The following is a 22,293-nucleotide window of genomic DNA, read 5'->3' as shown; positions in this document are numbered from 1 at the left end:
GAGAACACACAAGATTAGAGCCCATGGGAGGATACCTTCCCGTGGCTTCCATTATCTCTACTGAGATGCCAAAGCACAGGATTTGAGAAATACAATTTAATGAGTCACTCTTATTAGCAGTTAAATTCATAAATCTTACATCTTCAAGGCTATGGTTGGGAGTCAAGTAACCAGGAAGGTGGAACAAGAGAGTGTTCTATGGTGTTAATAAAGTTGGGAGACACTGAGAGGAAATGATACAGCTGCAACTGATGCAAGGAAAATGTTGTCAGAAAATGATATATTGAGCATGAGATTTAAAGAACATGGATTTTGTTCGTATTTTAGCCACAGAAAAATACATTGAACAGCCTTAGGGCCCAAAACTTAGACTTTTTCTGATTTCATGCTTGCACTTTATCACCAAAAAAAGAAACAGATTACACTTAGAACAATGAACTGTAGTTGGCCCAGCAGCTACGTAGGTGCCTTTAATGCCACCATGAGGAGGAAAAAAAAAACCCACCAAAAATATTTCATTATTCAAATTCAAAATTTTCATCAGGAATCTCGATGGTGATGGGCTAAAGCAAATTACCTTCAAGCACTTTATAGCAGAGGTTGTAAATTCACCAGCCTGAAGCAAAACTGAGAGAACTAAGCTGTTAAGTCTTCAGGTAAAAGCTTCTCTTTGCACAGAACCCCTGCCCCCTCAAAAAAGAAAAAAAGCCAAAGCCAACAAAAAAATAGATCTGGCTTCAATTCCACAGACGTAGCAAGTTTAACACGTACTGTGAGGAACCACCAACTTTCTTATGCAAAGGAGTTCGCTCCCTGGACTTTGGCTCACCTAGAAACCAGCACACTACACAGGCAGTAAAACACACGCAAAAAAGCTAACAAGAAAAAAGTGGACTTAATTGCTCTTTAAGGTGTGAAGCACTGGATCTTTCACTTCAGAAAGACATTCCATAAACTTAGCTTTGAAAATCTCAACATTAAAAAGCAAAGACTTTTTAAATAAGCGTTCCTTCTGGCAGTTTATTCTTACCAAATGATTGCCACGGGTCAGAGGCAGTAGCTGCAACTGTGGATCCTCCCCAGGGATCAGTTTGGTTTGCAGCAGCAGGAGGTCCCCAAGGCTCTGTTTTCTGTGGGGCTGGTGCCGAGGAGGGCAGGGCATCCATTAGGTCCAACAAAGTGGTATGCTGAGGGCAGGAATAATCTGAGCTTTAATCAAGAGCATTACCAATCTGAACTACAAACCCATGAGAGTGAAGAAGCAATTATTATTATTTTTTTTCCTTTTACACACCTGCATTGACTAGTAGTTTGAAATTTAACCCACATGGAAGAAGCTTTAAGCTATACAACAAAGCAATCCCAAAAGCATAAAAGAGCTCAGTATTAAGCTATTTTGTGTTACTGTATTTCAGCTTTTGGCAGCATAACCAGGAATTTCTTAGTCGAAGGCACTACCTCCTTCTTTTTGGGAATTTTAATTGTGTCTCTGCGACTCTCCTCCAGAGCCATCTGTAATCTCAGATCATCTCCGCGTCTGAGGCGCTCCTCCTGCAAAGGAAATCAACACTGTTGATATAGACCATTAGCCTAGACTGGGCTGCCTGCTCCCTCCAGGTGTCTACCCCCTGGGCAGGACACTGCCAGGGAAGGCCTGGCCAGTCCTCCCTGCCACCCTAGGAGTGACACGCACCACAGGGATTGCCAGGACTATTTGCTGTAACTTGTATTACATACAAGTGGGGGAAAAACATTTCTGGTGATTCTTGCCTCAAAAGGAGGTCAGGAGCACCCTGACCCTTTAACACCAGCGTAACAGTGTGATCAGAACAACATCCCTTTTGCTGACTGAAATTTACCCTGATGTTGTTTTACTCCTAATGGGAAAGGTATAAACGAAACATTCCTTCCAAAAATTCAGTTACAATGCTAGAAACATCACAGAACTTAAAGACAAAGTAAATAGCCCATCTCTAAATTACTGTAATGTTTTTGAGCATTCAAATCACCACAGAAGGACGTAGTGATTCAAACTTTAATTTTCCTGGCTTTTGTCAGCTTCCCTCCATAGCTGATGCAACTGTTATAAAGAACACTAACTGAATTAATCCAGCCAAGTCTATGCATATTTTGTAGGTTTTGAACATCTGTAAACTACAGTGTTTATGGTATATTCAACGACTTTAAATATCTTTCCTTGCATCATGGCTTTCAGAAGTTGACTAATTCCCCAGCTGGCATTTCCCTTGCAATTTTTTAAGCTATTTCAACTGACAGATTATGATTTTTATTTTCTTTAACTTCATTGCTCAATAATAACAAAGTTTACTGTGTGACAGTTTCCCTTTCCAAGAACAGAGATACTAATGCATAACACAGAACAGTAAGATATAATTTTCACAGGAAGCCTCTAAAATATTAGACACTCAGTAGGCTGATTTGAATTTTCACTCATAGCTGAGATTCAACAACTCTATTATATATTAATATGCAGTAAATTTTATCCACAATTTAAAGCATTTACTACAAATTCAGAATGACCCTCCTAAGAATTACCACAGTAACATAACCCATGTGATAGATTAGGAGCCAAGTTATTGTAAACCAGGTTCTTTATAAATTCTACTACTTCGTATCAGGTCACCCTTCTGTTCCAGACAATCTCACCGAATGAGCAGATCATTCAAGATTTCATTGCAAATCAGAATTCACTGACATTTCTTATGCTGGCCCCATTAATGAAGGTTTTCAGGACTAGTCATGTTTTCAGTTCTTCCTAACTGAAAACATCTTCGGTAATGTGATGATTAAATCCTCCCACACAAAGTCTTCTTGCAAAGTGACTGTTGTCTTCCACTAGTCTCAACAGCTCGGAGGCTGCAGTTACTTTTAAAAGAGATTTTAAAAAAAAAAAAAAAAAAAAAAAAAGAAGAGCAACATCTTCCAAAACGGCCTTTCTCTCCCCCTAGTCCACCTGGAGCAAAGCCAAGCTGCCATTGAAAAGAAACAGGATTGCAGTCTCAACTATCAAAGCATAAACACTTTGGAAAACCTACACGGGAACTGACCTGCTCCGCCACTTCCCGGCTCATTGCCAGCGCCAGCTGCAGTTGGAGCTCCTCTTCGCCGCTCGTCTGAGGCCGGGCCTGCTCGAGCTCCGAGGAAACTCGAGGGGACGTAGCTGTTGGAGACAAAAAACCAGCAAATTTAACACAAGATATAACAAGTTTGATTATTGCTCTCACTAGACCATCCCACTTTCACAGAGCCACTCGCAAAGGTCCCCAGCGCAGTGACAAGTCCCTCAGGTGCCAGGGGCCACCGACTCGCTGAGCACCATCAGCTCCCTCAATCGAAGAGAAAAAGCTTGTACCAAGGCTGATGTTAACAAGCCAGAACACTTAAGGAGGGACAACTTTGCAAGACAGCTCAATTGCTTTAAAGGAAAAACCTCCCTGGAAAGCAAAACTTTTCTGTGTTACTGGGGTTGTCATATCAAGAAGTATCACCAAGGAATGCTAGAGACCCTGTCTCAGTGTATCAGAGCTTCGGGAGGCAGGACACTGACTTAAAAAAAAACTATAGAATTAATTGTTCAAGAAAATATTTGTTGCTGTTTTTTACATCTTCCAGTGTCAGTAAGAATTTGCTGGGAGTTGGCCAATACCAGGGTAAAATTGGATACCACCCACTTTTCTGTAAAATAATACAGTCTTAATGGGACAGATAAAGAACTATTCTTAACTGCCAGGCAGACTCAGAGAAAAACAAGCCAGCTATTCATACTCAACATTTACAAAAATACTGTACCATTCTCTGTTTAAAAAAAAAAAAAAAAAAAAGTTTGGTATATATGTTGGAGGGTGGCTTGTTTTTTTGTTGTTGGTAGGTCTTTCTTTGGATGGAGATCTCTATTAGCTAAATAGCAGCTGGTAATCTCCCTCACTCCTCCTCGAGTAACAGTCAAGCTTGACAGCTAAAATACACCATTTCTCAATATTCTTTTACTGATGGTTTCACTACAGCACACAGATATTCCCACCCAAACGGGGCAATACTAACAGGTTTATCACTATACAGTGATTAAACAATTTTTGTCTTCCCTCTCATTTATACAGAAGTTTTATCTTACTTTGGCAAGGAAGTTTGCATTTAATGCTTGGAATGATAATTAGTTTAGTAAAATATATATTAACATTTAATAAAGAGGAAATCACATTTCTTCTTAATAGGTCAGCTCGTCATGTAAAAATCAGATTGCCAAACTGTAATTTTAAAACAAACAAACCAACCAACCAGCCACTTTTTCAGTCACTACTTCAATCCTCCAAGTATTACAAAGTCTTGTTTCCCCCTAACTTTTAAGCCAAATTGACATTTTAGAACAAAAAGCGCAACCTTCCCTCTCATCCAGCAGAGCAGAAGGAAGGTGACTCTCCACAAATGAGGAATGACCTTTCCTTTCCACCTCACACCCACCGTGCCATCCCATCCCACTCCGTTTCTAAATGGACAAATTAATTTATCACCCAGAATAATTCCTTCCACATTGCACTGATCCTGAAGATTTCAAGCCAAACAGCAAGCTCCTAACTTCACACTTACTAAGATGTTACTCATACCTCAATTCTACCGCTTTTTCAAACTCTTTCTCATATAAAGTCTCTAAATTTAGCCTGTTCCACAAGTCCTTTTTGCTCCAACAGTCACGGACAGGCTCTCCAGTATATTATATGGACTATTACAGAATTAAAGTAGGAATAAACAGGACATCAGATAAAAGGACGTCTAACAGCATGGAAAATACAGCCTTAAAATGTTTGTAAATTTTGAATGTTCTTAAATATGAAAATTAAGAGAATTAAAAAGAAAAGAGGATAAAACTCAACAGGAGGTTACCAAAAGGTAGCTCATAACAGAAAAACTGAGATCTTTCTCTGATTTGTCAGTCAAAAGGAAAAGCAGTAAAGTTAATCTATGTGGAGTCAGCAAAGCATTTTATGATGCTAAATAGGACGTTTTTGTTAAACAGAGGGTAGTTTAAGAACTGAAACAGGTACAGAACCAGCTGAAGAAGAAGTTACATCACACTGCCTATCGCCAAGGAAGTTTACTAACAGTTTCTCAAGAACTGGCTCTAAGACCGATCTTAAGAAAAATTATGTGATAAACAAATGCAGTAGGTTATGGGAAAAAGCAAAGATAATGCTAAGAAAGATTGTCAAACTAGAGGGAGAAACAGAACTATTAAAAAAACCCAGATGACTGAGAAGGGAACAACAGAAATGGGATGATACAGAGAAAGAAAGTAATTTCTGTGATGACCGTGTTCTGTGAGTTGAGGGCATCAACTGCAAGTGACGAGATGTAGAGAACTTTCTTTAGTACTAAAACACGTTAACTCCCAGCCACTAACTTACTACAGCCATTAACAGCAGCAGCACTACTGCATCAAAGCATTAGTCAGAATTCAACATACCAAATGCAATTCCAGTCATTCAAATCCAAGACAGATGATTTCAAAACAGAACGGATGCGGAAACGCTTCCCTTCTAAGCATAGGGAATATTTTACGTGTTTATCTTTGCAAAAAGAAAATCAAGCAGTTCAATGGTTGCTAAATACATCAGGCTTGCCAATACTGTGGAGTGAGAAAAGGTATTTAAGATAAAGGGGCAAGAACTAACGGTATAAATTGACCATGAATAAATTTGAGATACAAATAGAAAGAAGCATCTGGAAGCAGGAACTGTAGAAGGAAAGAGTCGTTAACTGGTTTCAAAAGAGCTGGATAAGGATACAAATGGGACAGCAACACGGTCGCCTGGAACTATGATCAGGAAGGTACCTTCTGCTCTTTTGTTTCTTTTAACTGCAATTGCGGGGAAGAACGTGATTTCCTGCACTTTTTGCATGGGAGTTTTTCCATCTCTGTTGACATAACGACATTCTTTAACAACTAAGAAGCTGATGGTAGGATGACTTGAAAATGATGTGAAATGGGTTAACTGTTGGTTTTCCTTCTATTTCCACAATAAGGACTACTTACTGAAAGCGCTCACTGGTTTCAGCTTTTAACAGCACCTAGCGGTTTCGCATTAAAGCACTCCAAGAAGCAGGGATTGCATCCTGCTCCTGTCTCACCCTCCCATGGTGGGTCCTCGCCTCCCAGCCAGGCATGGGAACGGCAGGCTGGCTCGGGCAGAGAGCTACATCACCTCACAGCTCCCAGTAGAGACCAGCATTCAGCAGCTCCAGGATCTGAACACAGATAATAAGGGGTCTCACAGATATAAGCTTATTTCTTTTCACTTTTAGGCTTCTCAGCAATTCTTTCTGCTTAGTTTTATTAACTCTAAATGGCACTTTAGAGCTCCTTTTATAAAAAAAAGGGAAAAAATTGTCAATTTGAAATTCTACCTTGGGCCTCACATTAAAAAACATTGATAAAAATGTTGCTATTTTACATTTAAACTTCTACAGTGGTTATAAAACCATCTCTACTTATATATATATATAAAACCATCTATAGTTGCCAGCATATTTTCTGGCAAAAGGGAAAGTCAACGCACCGTACTTGGTAGTAACCTGAAATGTTTTATCCAGCAACTTCACTCCTAAATTACTGCAGTGTTGTAACTTCCCTTCTATACTGGCCTCATCCTGCATTAACGTTTTAGTAGCAGGGATCTAGCATAAAGGTTATTGCCGTAGTAACAGTATCGCTGCCACACAAAGAATCTCTTATCCCACAGCACATGACAGTTAACTCAGATGTTTATGTAAGATGGGACTCAATAGATCAATTCTGACCTGCTAAACCCTGCTTTGTCGCTGCTTTGAGAATTTGGAGATCCCTGCCTCCCCCAGGAGAGAACCGCGAGGGGATCTGCTGCAGGGAGACGTGTCACCGGGCTCTCTTCTCACCAAGGCTCTAGCTGCAGCGCAAGGAAATCATCTCCAACCTCAGTTAATCACTAAAGCAGGATTCGGCTCCACCATCTGTCTCTAGAACAGGCTATGACGTATTTCATATGTACTCACTGGTAATTTACGATATTTTGGTTATTTTAAAAGCTCTCTGTAGATATCAATAGGTTTGGTTAAGTTGGTGAGTTAAAGCTTATATACAATACCCAGCCAGGAAGCAGTCAATCTCTACAACTAAGGATACAAATCAGCACAGGTATTTTTATTCAGAAGTACGTGCTCGGTCTTTTTGTTTTGGTTTAGGGTTTTTTGGGTTGTTTTTTTAAAAATGTCACTCTAGGCCAAGTGATGGCACAGAGCACCATGGAAAAGAAGCCCCAGTTTTATAATCTGTAAGAGGCATTCTTAAAAACAGAATTCAGTTCTTAGTCACATTTGTTCAGAAAGAAAAGCTACTTCCTCACTCAATCAGTATGCTTACAAAAGTAGACAAAACCAAGGTCTACTTGAAAAATTAGAATAATTTCAAGGTAAGAACTTAGAAACTGATAGCACTTCACTTGGGAACCAAGCAGAGATCCCATTTGCTAGTCTTCAAATGAAAGACTATTCAAATAAACGTGGGATACTTTCAAAAACCCAATCTAACCTCTCATATTATGAAAGGCTATGTGCAAACTGCTTAATCTAGAAGGAATTGTGTAATCCACCTTTCCATTGGGAGTTACAGAGATCTTTCAAATCCAACACGAAAATTAATAGCACCTATTAATGCAACAAGGTGGAGCTGATCATTCTACTGCATGATTCCTACTCGCACTGAAGCAGACAGAGCACTTGTGAAATTCACTTAATACTGAACAAATCTTTAAGGCTTGTTTCAGTTAAAGAACATCACCACACTCATCTTAATAAACATAGTTAGATAATTTATTGCAACTACAGAAGCCTGATTATATGAACAGCATCTCCCACCTTGACTTAGAGCACCAGAAAAACAAAAGTATGCCAAGAGGATTAAATCAAGTTGTTAAGAGACACCTGTCAGATAACACAGGAGTTGACCAAATTCCTTCAACACCTCAAACTACAGAAATTATTCAGGCAGCTCATCCAGATTCAGTGCTGGATGATATGCCATATCCCTGACTAAGACTGAAGGTCAGAGATGTATTCCAACCTGCAAAGATGCAGAACATATTATAAGACAACTTTAAAAAGGAGCATTCTGAATTTCCTACTATGTCAGACCTGAATTAGTAATTCCTCTGAATTTTATCTACTCCAAGCAAAAGGGGAGACTGAAATTCCTGATAATGAGCTGAAATAGATGAGTGAACACCAACTTACTGATGCTTCACAAAACTGTTTTTAAATAATGGGTCAACTTAATGTGAATAATTACTGGAAATATTAAAACTCGTCATTTCAGCTAAAGACAACTGCTCCCAAAAATCTTTACAGGTAAGGTTAACAGACGTGGCATTTCACAAGATCCATAAAAGCCTTTTTCAGTCCATCTTTCACCAATCTTTTATCAAATAGGCTGTATGTATAATGAATATGATTTCTCAGCCAAGCGGCCTACCTCTGGGCAAAGTGCTCCTCTAAAATCAGGTCACACTGTGCACGTTGCGTTGTTCCCTACTCTGCCGCGTTTGTGTAAATGAAATCAGGGCATTAAAACACACACAGTCTGGCTCTGCCAACATTTCTAAGTGCAACCCAAACCCAAAGCAGCAGATGGCCAAAGGAAAGGGCATGTGTACAACCTGAAATAGCATAGGTAGGTCCTGGTTTAAGCATAATAGGATTGGATCTCTTTAAAAAATAAGGCTTCAATAAATTTGGTTTGAAAACATGAAGGTAGTACAGGGAGAGGAATTGTGTTTTCCTGGGATCTTTCAAAGCTGAAACATTCAAACACAGTATCTGCTGGGGGTAGGGGTGTCAAAGAATTGGCTGGATCAGTCACTTCCCTCCAGGTTGAGGATTTTTCCATCATTTTTCTGACTCCTGTAACCGCCCCAGCCATAAGGAGCTGCAGCAGACCTCCCTGCTTGCCTTCTGAGTGGCCACAGCACAACTGACCTGTCCCCAAGACAGCAGAGAAAGAGTAAGGTAAGTCAAGTTCCTACACTCCTGCCCCGACTCCTAAGAGCTTCCACAGGCCCAAGGTGCTTAAGCACAGTGTTTCACAGGTACCCAAAATCGTCTGCCACACAGCAGCGACTGTGGGTCACGCTCCTGCCATGCTGATGGCTTCAGTGCAGCAACAGAGTAATATTCCTGTGTAAGCCCCCGCCGAAAGAATACTTTAAAAAGATAGTTCCTCAATAAAGGACTTTATCAAGACCAGTAACTCTAAGAAACGCACTCGCAGGCTTGAAACAGCATCACAGTTCAGACTTAAGAGGTCTATATTAAGAACACCCTACTTTTCCCCATGCAACCATAAATCCAGAATCCTATTTAAGTGGTCATTGGCAGCTGTAGATGAAACAAGGCAAGGAACAAGAGGCCTAGTTTTCAAAACTGTGTAACTAGAGTCCAGCAAAAAGACAGTATTTAGACACAAAGCCAGATTAGGGGTGGGAAACTACTGGTCCAAAATATTTCAAATATTGATCTTATATTCCTTCCTCTCCCCAGTAGGTTTAGTTTCAGCACCACCACAGGAACATTAACGTGAAATAAAACTCATCAGATTTCCTGCAACGCCATACAATTTACACATTCTCCAAAATAAATAAAAACTTTTATGTATTTTGTCATGGAATATTTATTAGCTCCTAACCTGAACATTCATTACCCCCAGGTTAAGGCTGGAAGATAGCCAACTGTCCCCAGTATGTCAGAAATTGCTACAAGATGGAGGTTGGGAGGAGCTTTATTTTTGCTTTTAGCTTTACAATGTCTCCCTCTGCTTCCATTTACAGATTATGAGACTAGATAGCAAAAACACGCTAATACTTTTACAAATGTTTGAATCAAGAGTCAGTAACATCCACATGCCATAATGTACTCTCTAGAATTATACAAGCTTTACAGCACAGAGATCTTCAAGCCCAACAGAGTCATTAAGGCAAAGCTTTGGGGGAAAGGATTTTATTAAAAACTATCATGCTTCACCATTTCACTTTCCACAGTTTCTAAAGGACCATTGGAGACGAGATGAAAATATCTGCAAGGAAATGAGGAAAATGTCCTTATTCACCAGTGTGCCTTGCCTGCAGCAGTGAGGGACGATGGCACATCAGTCAAGAGATCCTTCTCCATCTTGAATTCTCTCACACTATACAGACTATCAATCCTGCTTTTATTTTTTCGTAAGGGATAAACGTGGGACACAAAGACCAGCAACTCTACAAGCCTTTCTGGCTCAACATAAATACAAAACCCAATTCTTACATGCACTCTCAGACACAAGCCTACACATATGCTTAAGAAGCTAAAGAGCAGTAGTTTGAGCATTGCAGTGTTTACAGTCAATGCCGTACAGTGCAGCTAATTCAACATTCTGAAGAAATTCAACAAAAAAGGGTCCTGACTTACTCAATATTGCACTTTCAGTAAATGACAGAAGGAGGAAGAGATCCCTCACGCACAATCCCGACACATTATCCACTGGAAGTTACTTGTTCCCCTAGTGATCTGTCCTGGAGAAACTATTAAGCTCTTTCAGCCAGTTCAGGCTTCTTTTATTCCACAAGAAACTATTAAAAATGAGGAGATTTTACAGCCAAACAAATCTTTTCAAGTAAGGGGAATGCATTCAGCTAAGAATTCTCAAAATCTGCAATCCCCACCCATCGCATCAAGCAAGGAGAAGTAAAATCTGCTAATACCGAAACACCAAGAGATGAAACATTTCGTTTAGCTGTGTTGGTAAAAGGCTGTTATGCTCTCCCAAACTTTATTTAGATTTGAATGTTAATAAGACATGCTAAATATTTAGCAAAGAAGGTAGATGTACATTTTTAATAGGCAAATCTCATGCTATAGATTGCAAATCTAAATGCCTCTGATCTCCTCTTCAAAGGCTCAGAGGAATGAAAGACAATTCTACCAGAATATATACTACAGCATCTTAAAACTGTTATAAGGAGAGTATTTCCCAGGAGCTAAGCATAACTTAATTCCTTTTACATATTTCACTGAATCCATATTTTCAGAACAAAAGAAGGGTAACGTTACAGAATAAAAGAAAACATGATGGATACAATCTCTTTCACTTTAAATAATGAAAAGCATCTTTTCTATTAAATTTAGAAGGCACAAGAATAACCCTACATTTATGTAACAGATTAAATGTCTGGATTCTGATGAAACTCCTTCCTCGTTTCCTAGGATAAAGGACAAAGCTCTACAGAAAGTTTTCCATTATCAGAAGCACTTAGCACAGCTGTTCTGAAAGGTGCTGGTTTGCTTTGCTATACTCTATTAAACCATTCAAGAAACATATTAAAACTTCAGAAGATACAGATCATAAAAACTAACAACTATTTGTATTTTTGCTGATAGATAATTAAGTCCAGTAGAGTCTATAACAGAGGAAAAACCTAAACAAGAAAAAAAAAAAAAAAAGTCTGAGATTTCTAAAACTTCTTAGGTACGTGTTTAGGGGGAAGGAGAAAAAAAAAGATTAAGAAATCATTACCTCAAAAAGAATCCTGCAAATAGAAATACACAGCAAAGTCATACGCAGGCAAATGGGAGTATGCAGTAAATCAACACTTTGTACCGAAACAAAAACCAAACTTGCTTCTTGACATCTAGTTCCCCATCAAAATTCTTAAAATGTCCAAGGAACGTCAATTCAGAAACACAAACACACCCTGCGTTGCTCAATCCTCGCTGTGAGGAATAGTTTGAAGCCTCTGGTAGCATTTAACATGACAAACAATAGTTACATGCTCTAATTAAAGTTTAGAGCTGGTGAAGAAATAACCCTGTGGAACAAACCAAAGGTGTGCTCAGCATACCTTAGTGACTACTATTTCAATCCATCAGCATAAGTTAAAAACAACAATATTTCAAGCTATCTCCTAAATTAGGAACTTTTGTTGTAGTCGATAGAGGTCTACATACCTCAAAAAAAAAAAAAAGTTATTGTTGTGATAACAATATACACGGACTTCTTTAAAAATTCACACTGAATCAATGCTCAAGTCTGGTTATCACAGAAAAACTAAGACTTTGTTATTCCACTGCTAATTAAGAGACAAACCAAAAATTTTCATACCCGGAAACCTTCATGCACTGTTTCTGAAGCCCGCATCCTAAAAAAGTTTCTTTTTGAAAAAAATAATTTTTCCTGCTCTTCTCCATAGCTTTAAATGGAGAGGGATTTTCCCCATCCTAGCTTCAATCTTCCTGCTATCTCCTACTGCCTTCCACAGAAAATGTCTGTACTTGTCAGGGGTACTGACACCATTCCCGTATTTATAATTTGAGAAGCACTTTGGGACACAGGACATGACAAACTTAAGATTCTTAAAACTGGTGCTCAATCGATTCACCACACTGGCTCAGTTACAGTCCTCCACACACTGTAAGCATTCATTTAAAGAAAAGATTTTCCTTCAGAATTAGACCACAACCACCGACATTCCAGCCAAAGCAGCTTTCATCAGATCATTACTTACATTAAGAAGGATTTAGTGCCAAATCAGGCCTCTTCCTAGCATGACAGGGAGTTCCCCCAAGCAGTGGTATAAAGAATCCATTCTTCCCGCATCATTGTATTTTTTTTAAAGAATGAAATATAGTATTTAGTACGGATACTTGCATACCAAATGCTGATAGTTTAAATATTTAAACACTGATATATATTCAAAGAGTTATTCCTCCAAGAACTGCTGAGCAAGCAATAAAGGAAATCAAACACCAATGTTCTTCCTAAAACAAAACAGCAGCAACATAAAGAAAATATCTAGCAAAGTGATCCAGAAGATACTCTATGTTACTATTTTTTTTCTTGAATTATATTTAACAAAAAAACCCTCAACACAACAAATTTTCAAGCACTCATTTTAAAACTAGAAACAAACCAAAAAATCCATTAACAATCTCCCTACTGAGACTAGGGGCCTATCACATCAAACACTGAACACATTCACAAAAGCAGCTTGACAATGCTACCTTTGGGAATTGACAGTAAACAACTGCTTTTTAAATTGATTTACGTCAACACACACATTCTCTACAAAATAAACATTTAACCAGTCATTTGAAGACATTAGTGCCACCAAGCAGACCTACAAAGACTCAGCCACTGCAAAAAGCCCTTTGCAGTCAGCGTATTAATCCTCCTAACAGGCACCATTTACTCTCATGCCCAATGGCAAATCAGAAAACCACAATTTCTCAAAAGGAAAAAAAAAAAAAAAACTTCTTTTATGCGTGCTTGCTTGTACTTACAGCCATGGTAAGATGCTGGGGATCCTCCAGACTTTCCATATTCTTGCTCCGAGTAGCTGGTGGATAGGTTTGGCTGACTGGAGCCTCGGCCGAAGGTGATCTGATTGCTACCCACTCCAGTGGCCACCTGAGCCATGCGTTCTTTGGTCTTCAGGGCTTGGGCCCTCTCTGTCTTGAGTCGCTCATCATCCTTCAGAAGGGACACTAGCTGCTTGGATTTCTCCCTCACATTGATGCCCTGGTCTTTACCATCTCGATCAATATACTGAAAATCTTTCAACGTCTGGATAGCAAAAATATTCTCTTTACACTGCTGCGCCACTCTCTCGGAACCAGTTTTAATCAGGTAATCTAACAGAGTAAGGGCCTTGTATACATGTCGCCAGTTCTTGCCGTGGTCATTCAGTCGTTTCCAGATCATGCTCATAATTTCAGAAAAGGCCACAACATTGTAAGTCAGGTCGGCTATTTCAGTCATTAAAGAACTGGAGGGACCCCAAGGGTCATTAGAGGTCGCTTCCCGAACTTTTATTTCGGCCTCTGAATAATTGTTCACAATGTTCTTCATCTGCCGTCTAATAGACGAAGTCGTCATTTTTATTTCCCTTTTTAACAAGACAGATTCCAGAACACAAACAAAAAAGGGCTATATTTGCTCTTCTATGAACGTTTCTGAACTGCGAAGGCTCCGTATCAGTGGCTGATTTGTAACACGTTCCACTGCAATCATTTCCTCTCTTCAAGAGAATGACATGAGAAAATGAAAAGCATAACCTGAGTAAGGAAAGAAAACAAAGCACGTTAGTTGCGTCTCTAATTAATTCTACACGGAAAGCAATCTATATACACCTTTGAGACATTTTGCTAGAGTTAACTGATGAATTTTCTCCCTGGATTTCTTCAGGACATCTGATTTTGAAAACAACTTGCTCTTCTCACAAGTAATATTAAATGTTGAAGATTAAAAACCTGAACAGCTCAACAAGACCAAAGCAAGGAAACATCCATGCTGATGCAAATGCAAAATTTGAAAAGTAAAATAGAAGCAAAGTCCAAGAAACGACTTATGGATTTAGTCTCCAACAAGGTAAAACCTACCTAGAATTTTTAATTACAGAAATTCCGATGCTAGCTTGCAGAGCTGAGGTGGAACTACAGTAGAAATTCCCTATTTTGCATCCATTAGCTTCCCTCTGGCAGTTGACAACTGCAGTTTGCTACCGTTGCTCTAGGAATCTGCGTACTGAGAGAAGCGGCAAACTTCCTAAAAATTAACCAAGCAATTTCTGAAACTTCAGGTAAGTTTAAAGCAGGCTCAGTTTCAGGGCAGAGATCTTGAATAGTGCCTTGCATCCAGCTGAGGGAAGAGAACCAAGCACCAGAACGACGCATTCCAACTCAAGGTGACCTTTAATGCTAGGCAGATTAGAGGGGAATATTTTTTTTTTTCCCAAATGTATTTACTTTGTACATTTGACAACACTCATCAGATCTATAGTTTCTGCTCTACGTGTCTTTCACACAGCACAGAAGAATTTTTAATTATATGAAAATGGAATCGTAAAACCAAAATGACTGGCAAGAAAACCCAAGGACAAGCTCTGGAGGGAAAGCTGTTCAAGTTATTTATTTAAGGTCACTGTTTCAAGTAAACAGAGGCCTATTAAGCTTTAGAATACACTACTTGAGTAAACTGGCAGATTTTGCTATTGCATTAAGACAGAATAGTCTTTGATATTCACCAGTTGCATGAACACTAAGCACCGATTCTATAACGGAACTTGCCACGTTACCCAAGCTTGTGCATTCAAGATGTCCTCTAACAACATTCCTCCAAACTCCCCCCAGAAGCAACAGTATCACTTAAAAAAGCCAGGGGAGAGAAGGAAAGCACAGATTTCAAGACTAACGTTGTTTCAAGACTAACATTGTTATCATTCTTCAAATTACTACTGTGCCATTTAGAACGCAAACAGAATTAATTGTCAACCTGGACAACATGCAGCTCTATAATGACTTGCTCAGCATAAAGGCATAATCCCGTCCTAGAAAACCATTCTGCACAAGTTCAACTACCACAGAACAAGCCTAATGAGTTACTTTATTCCACTAAAGTTAATTTTTGGCAGAATAAAAAAACTATTATGCCATGGAAAATTAACTTTAAATGAGATCAACACTAAAGTTTATGTAAACTGCATCATCCTGGTGTTTTCCCCAATACTTAAAGCCAGCTGTAGAAGATTGTTGATCTCTTGTCAGATGGCTAATAGCAACAGAAACAAAAAGGGGCATCTTCTCCCAGGGCATTTACAGGTTTGTGCATTATAAACCCAGAATTTGAAAAGGGTGATCCTATATAAACATTCCCAGGTTCTCATGACTGCTTCTTCTCTCCAAACGTTAACATTGTCCAAACCTGCTGGCTCACCCACCCTTGTGGTCTCTCTCTAATGTATCACTCCCAAAAGCTGGGGCACCAATAAAACAAATTAACGTCCCCCCAAACATATACATACCACTTACTTAACCTGAACCACTTTTTTTTTTGGTCAATAATGGAGTTCACAGACAAAGCTGAAACAAGTTATGCAAGGAGGTGGCAGCATCTGGTAGAAAGATGGTCACAAAGAACTGAGAGCAGGCTGCAGGCAATAACTTCTTTACCTGGTAAAACCAGAGCCAGCAGAGGAAACAAGTGCCAACCTAAACATGAACACAGCTATACTGATGATATGGATCCCAGATCAGAAAAATGCAACCCCCCCATAGGGACTGAGCACATCACCCAACCAGAAAAGCTGTAAAAAACATGAAAAAAATCAAAACCATGAGAACTACGAAACCTCCTAAACCAGTTAGCTAAGAAGTCCACCAAGCCCAACATCCTCAGACACAAACCCTCATGTAAAGAGTATAGAAAAGAACATATATATTCCCTTGTTTTATATTACCAGGAGCTTAGGCATCTTAGATGCAACCTGTGGTGGAGGCTCTCCCAGCCAGCGACAGGCACAGTGTCTCTACCAACCCCTTTTGTGAAGCCACTTGTATTTCCCGTTTCACCCTCAGCCAGTACGCGGCAGCGGTGCAGTGACCACGCTGCACAAACAGGTACTTCAGCTTATTTTAAACTTGGACATTTATTCCCTGAGCTGTAGACAGAGGGCATGCTTTTTAACAAAGAGCAAGTCACCTTCAGCTTCTTTATGTTACTCGTGATTTTAGAGAAACTGGCCGTCTCCTGAACTGAGGCTCCTCTTCTGAAATTCAGTCCCTCTGTTTAGAAGCCGCTCCCTGTCTCTGATCATCCCTGATGTCTTTCCATGCATCTGTTACACTTCTGTTTCTTGAAACATACACAGTTCCAAGCACTTTACATTTCACATTTGGCAGTAATAAAAGTTTATATCACAACATAGTCATTTACCGCTTTGGGTTTCCCATTCTTTATCAAATACTTTATAAAGTCTATTTGACTTTTGGTAGTTGTGCCTTTACTCGTGCACATGAAACAGGGTCATTTCTTCTCCTGATGCGAATGCATTGAGGTCATTTCATCTGCCATTGTATCACTCAGCAAATCTCAATCTTCCTTCCTTCCTTTCAGTTCAAGATTCATTTCAAACTTGTCTTTTTTTGGTTCAATTTGGCCACCTTATTATTTAGAAATGATCTGGAAATAGGAGTATTTGCAAGAGCACTGATCTCTGGCAGGATCCTTCACTGGGAATAACCCTTCATTGTGAGAACCAACCATTTACTCCTAACCCTGTTTCCTGTCTTTTAACCCACTGTAAATCTATGAAAAACATTCTTGTCTTATAACAAGTTCTGTTTCTTTAAAGGCCAGGAATGAGAGACCTTACCAAAATATTTTTAAAAGTCAAGTAATACAAGCAATTGCACCTCACCTATATGTATCTCCTCAACCACAGAAAAAAAAAAGTTTATTATTTGTTAAAACTGCATAAGCTTTTGAAAAAATCAGTTTAATACCACACATAATATTTGGAAAGGTGTGTTTTACAGTACAACACTAATTTTGGCCAATGAAATAAGTACCCAAAGAATTAATCACAACACAAGCAGGCACACGGATGAGGGTGCAATTTCTCACGCCATCCCAAGCTAATGGTCGGCCAGCACCAAACCCAGTGGCCTCCCAACCCTCCAACCGCTTCCTCTTTCTCTCTCGCCTCAAATCTAGCAATTACGCAGCAGCACAGCAAAACTAATCAACTTATAGTCTTGTAGAAAATTAGCTTTTTAGCACTGGTTTGTTTTCTGTCAAATCAATGAGCAACACCATCACAAGCTTTGCTGCAAGGCAGACTGTGAGAAGAGCAAGAACCATCCAACGCTGGCCTCACTTTTGAAGGAGCTGATTAAACATAACATAAAGCCATCAAGCTCTAAAAAACAGCACCAGAAACGAAGAACCTTCGTTATGACCAACTACACCACACACACTAGGAACCTGCACACCTGGTTTCAGAGAAGAAACCAAAGTGCTCTCCATACAGGCTTAGCCAAATGAAGGAAAAATATTGGTGGTTTTGTTGCAAAATATGGGCAAGAAGCAAAATAAAAACTATAGCCTCACTGAGAGCAGAAACGGTTTGGAAACTCTATATTTGAGAAACGCTTAGGTTTATGTTTAAGATTTATAAGTTAAATTACCAACAAAGCGATACCCAAAAGCACATGAGCTTGGAGTACAGAGGTGTGCAGGAGGCCCCATTTATGGCAGCCCCATTCCCCAGACTGGAAGCTTTGCCAGGGTGAAGCTCCTGAAGGAGGTTACCAGCAGAGAGTAAGTCTGGAGTAGTGCTTTGGGAAAACAACCATAGAGCAAATGTTTCAAGAAGGTAACATATCAGATTAAGTGAAATGAGCATTTTTCTCTCTTTAGAAAATCAAAGATTTGACTGGCGTGATTCTTCACCTTCGTATCGTTGATTCATGGAAACAAAGGCATTTAATGAGAATCACATTAATGTCTATTTTTTCCTTTTCTTGATGTAAAGACATGTTTTCTAATCCTTTCCTACTTGTAAACCACTAAAGACAATTTATTCTAAACTTCATTTTACTCTACTAAAAACACAAAGTATAACTGGGGTGGAAAGATGATGAATTTTTTTTATCCCCTCTCCTGATCTAATTTGAGATAACTATTTTGGCAGTAGCATACCTCTCACTGAGAACTCTGTATGCTTTTCAGTACCTGCTTTACAAACTCTGCTTCTACACCCCATAAAGGATGCATTTTACTGGATTATTACAAGTCGTGGAACACCGCAACAGCCTATCTTAACGATTCAAGAGATCAAAAAGCCAAATATCCCTACTGCATAAGAGTGAGAAACCATTCCTAATGCATGATCAAACACTCACATAGAACGTTTAGACTTCTTTTTTTCCAGAGACCTCAGTGAATTAACTTCTCACAACAAACCACAAGGAAGTACAATGCACTTGCAACTTCAGCAAAAATCTGAGTTTGCATTTTTAACAGTACAGTTGCAAAGAAAGCAGAAAATAAGACTAGTTAATTAAAGCTGCTGTTTGTTTCTAACAACAGGAAGAAGGTGATCTGCTTGAAAAAAAAATTCTTTAAACGGTTAAGCAGAGAGGGGAAGAGGGAATTGTTGGTCTTGTTCAGTTTAGGTGAGTCTTCCTCATTTTCTCTCCCCTGGTACCTACAAGCCATTTTCTCTGTTTTATAATTAGTTTGTCAGCTTTAAATAGATAGAACGGCAAACATAGAGTTCTGTAGACAAGAGGGTGAAGCTTACCTGTACTATCAAGGGCAACCTGGAGAGGAATATCCCATTTCTTTTTTCCTATTCCAATGTTTTTTTTATACAAATAACCCCCACGAATTCTCATGGTGCTTTTTTAGATAAAAGGTGCAGACAGAAAGGAATTCTTGACTGAACTTCTCAAGAGCTCTCCCTCACAAGAGATTAAATTCAGTAAATGAAATCTACATAAGGCAACCATCTTTAATTTGCTAAGACTAACACAGAAATGAGGCCAAGCCACAAAGTCCTTAATAAACTTAGTTGAAAGAGCTATACAAATCCACCTATACAGAGGCTTTCAGCAGAATCCATTCAGATCTTTGGAATGTAAAACTCAAACCAGGGGTTTGTCTGCACTGATAAAACGCCCTTCATATCAAGCCTGAAGGTAAATATATACACAGTCCGGCTAAGTATGGACCGGAAATATCCGAAAAGCCTTCAATATCAATTGGCCAATAAAAAGTGTGAAAATTAACATTAAATGTAAGCAGTTCACCAGAAATTTGCATAAAATTTTAATTAACATTATAGACAACATCTATGTTAAATTAGACATTTACTGTAAGTAACATGCATTAACAGTGAATTTCTGGAAAGAGTTATTAATTCAGTCAATCTGTGATTTTGAGGCAGTCTCTTAACTACATAAAAATATCCCCCATTTCATTAAACACATGGAAGGACATGGACCTGTTGGAAAGGGTCCAGCGGAGGGCCACGAAGATGATCAGAGGGCTGGAGCATCTCTTCTATGAAGACAGGCTGAGAGAGCTGGGGTTGTTCAGCCTGGAGAAGAGAAGGCTCCGGGGAGACCTTACAGCCCCTTCCAATATCTGAAGGGAGCCTACAGGAGAGCTGGGGAGGGACTCTTTGTCAGGAAGTGGAGCAATAGGACAAGGGGTAATGGTTTTAAATTGAAAAAGGGGAGATTTCGATTAGATACTAGAAAGAAATTCTTTACCGTGAGGGTGGTGAGACACTGGAACAGGTTGCCCAGAGAAGCTGTGGCTGCCCCATCCCTGGAAGCTTTCAAGGCCAGGCTGGATGGGGCTTTGAGCAACCTGCTCTAGTGGAGGTGTCCCTGCCCAGGGCAGGGGGGGTTGGAACTCCATCATCTTTAAGGTCCCTTCCAACTCTAACCATTCTATGATTCTAAATACATAGGAAGATCATTACAAGTTTTCATCCAAAGATTCATACAACAGTCACACAAAGAGATTTTTGTGGTCATCACCAGAAAATACACTCAAACAGCTCAAGCAGGTTCTCAAGAGAGTTCTCAACAGCGATGCTGGCAACCAAGAGACCAAAATGCTGCAACACTGGGGGCACAGGTGGGCTATCTCAAGCCAGCCGTGCTACTGAACAGCTCTGTGTTATGAAAGCACACCCTCAGTATCAAGGGATCCAAACAGCACCATGTGGGATATTTGCACCCCGCTATAATTTCAGAGGAATGTAAGTGAAATGTAAATCTGTAAAGAGCCACCGAGATCCTCTCCTACCCAAGACATGCTGAAGCAGCTACTATGAGAAGTTCCAACATGTCTAAAGCCAAAGCATGTGCCTTACCTCTAAGGTGTGAATATGCACAAATAGCTAGAGATCTGCTCTCCTTGCTATCAGGGTGGAATGATAGAGGCAGGCAATCCTCGAGGACCCTTATTCCAGGATAAATCGGAGAACTCAGGGCCTGGAGAGCGCTTCTTCCCAGTCTGCAAAGAACCAGGCTGAGAGGAAAGCGTTGCCAGATGCTGACTAAGGCAGAAGTTCCCCCAGGCAGACAGACACTGACACCACACCTGCACTGAGCAAAAAGCGCACACTCAAACACAACCCCAATCGTAACAGTAAGTCAGCTTCTATTTATGGCAAAGAAAAAGGATTCCCACTGCCTGCCACTGTAAATTCACATCCTAGTTTTCTTGTGATAGCTCGTTATGCGTACAAATCCAAACCCACTGTGCATTTAGGAAGTCTCATTTTCCACAAACAGGAACCAAAAATCTTTCACAAAAAAAAAAAATGGAGCGCAAGCCTTCATTTAAAATTCAAGAATATAATAATCCAGAAAAAGTGATAGGAAAGATTCTTCTTATGCTGAATCCCACACTTCTGGAGAAATTTTCAAACTTAGTTAATTCTCTTTGGCTTTCCCCCCCTCTCCCGTTCATAAATAATTCTTACAGAGTAACTGGATGACCAGAAGCTATCATTACACTGCCTACGATATAATATTCTACTGTAATACAAATATTGTTCCCAAAACCAAACAGGAAGAGGAGCAAGTGTACATTGTGGTCAGCTGGAGAAGAGTACTAAGAGAAGCAAAGCAGCTTGGCACTATACATGAAAGCCAACAAGTAGCACACTTATTAGCTCTCTCTTGCTATTGTACAGCAGAGAAAACAGCAATTCATGAGAATAAAACAGTAAAACGAAGACACTGAAATTACCATCAATGCCTTTCCTCAACCTTCAAAGTTATTTAGGAAATGAGTTACAAATACAGATTGGCAATTAGTTTGAAGAACAGGGTTAACTCCAGAAGAAAGGTTTAATTTCCATTTTTCACAGCTTAAATGCTTGTCTTCTTCAGTGTAATTTCTGAGAAGAGGAAATGGTTCAAAATTAAAAGTTTTGGAAGCTTTCCACTCCCTTTTACAAATGAGAGAACAAGGTCAGCTTTCAGAGACAGCAGGTGGCCAAATTATTTCTTTATTTAAAGAGTTAATGCTGAAAGATAATTCTCCTTCAAATTTATGCATATTCATGAATCCCAAGGTTAGATTCTACACTGATTTTACAGTCACGCCTCAGACTCACAGAGAAAAACTAACTCCAGCTTGTACGACCATTTAGCTGTAGAAGAGATTTACAAACACAAATTTGTTTAAGTTTTCTTTGGAACACCTTTTCTTACTACATGTCTACTTAAATTACCAGGGCAGCATTTGAGCTCAATGGAGAGCTTATCTCATTACTCACAGAGTCTACAGAAAGCGGGGGGGGAAGGAGCAAAAATCTAACTTTCATCTCACAGCCACACGGCAGAGCTACCTGGTCACTTTACTGGGGGACCCACCAACCCAGAGTTGCTGGTGCTTTGACATTCGCAATTCCATTT

General features: G+C 39.5%; 1 protein-coding gene across 3 annotated transcripts in view; it reads right to left on the bottom strand.

The window, feature by feature from the left end:
• EPN2 (epsin 2) overlaps positions 1–22,293 on the bottom strand; it is a 55,387-nt gene that overhangs the window by 19,221 nt on the left and 13,873 nt on the right. For all 3 annotated transcript variants that reach the window (XM_074158772.1, XM_074158774.1, XM_074158773.1), the window contains exons 2-5: positions 13,354–14,127; positions 3,069–3,181; positions 1,459–1,551; positions 1,031–1,187 (exon numbers count right to left, since the gene is read on the bottom strand). In XM_074158772.1, coding sequence (XP_074014873.1) covers positions 1,031–1,187; positions 1,459–1,551; positions 3,069–3,181; positions 13,354–13,948 — 958 coding nt within the window. In that variant the 5' untranslated portion in view covers positions 13,949–14,127. The remainder of the gene's footprint in view (positions 1–1,030; positions 1,188–1,458; positions 1,552–3,068; positions 3,182–13,353; positions 14,128–22,293) is intronic.

The sequence above is a fragment of the Numenius arquata genome, chromosome 14 (assembly GCF_964106895.1).
Source record: "Numenius arquata chromosome 14, bNumArq3.hap1.1, whole genome shotgun sequence".
Classification (NCBI taxonomy): domain Eukaryota; kingdom Metazoa; phylum Chordata; class Aves; order Charadriiformes; family Scolopacidae; genus Numenius; species Numenius arquata.
This window is presented reverse-complemented; position numbering and strand designations above follow the sequence as displayed.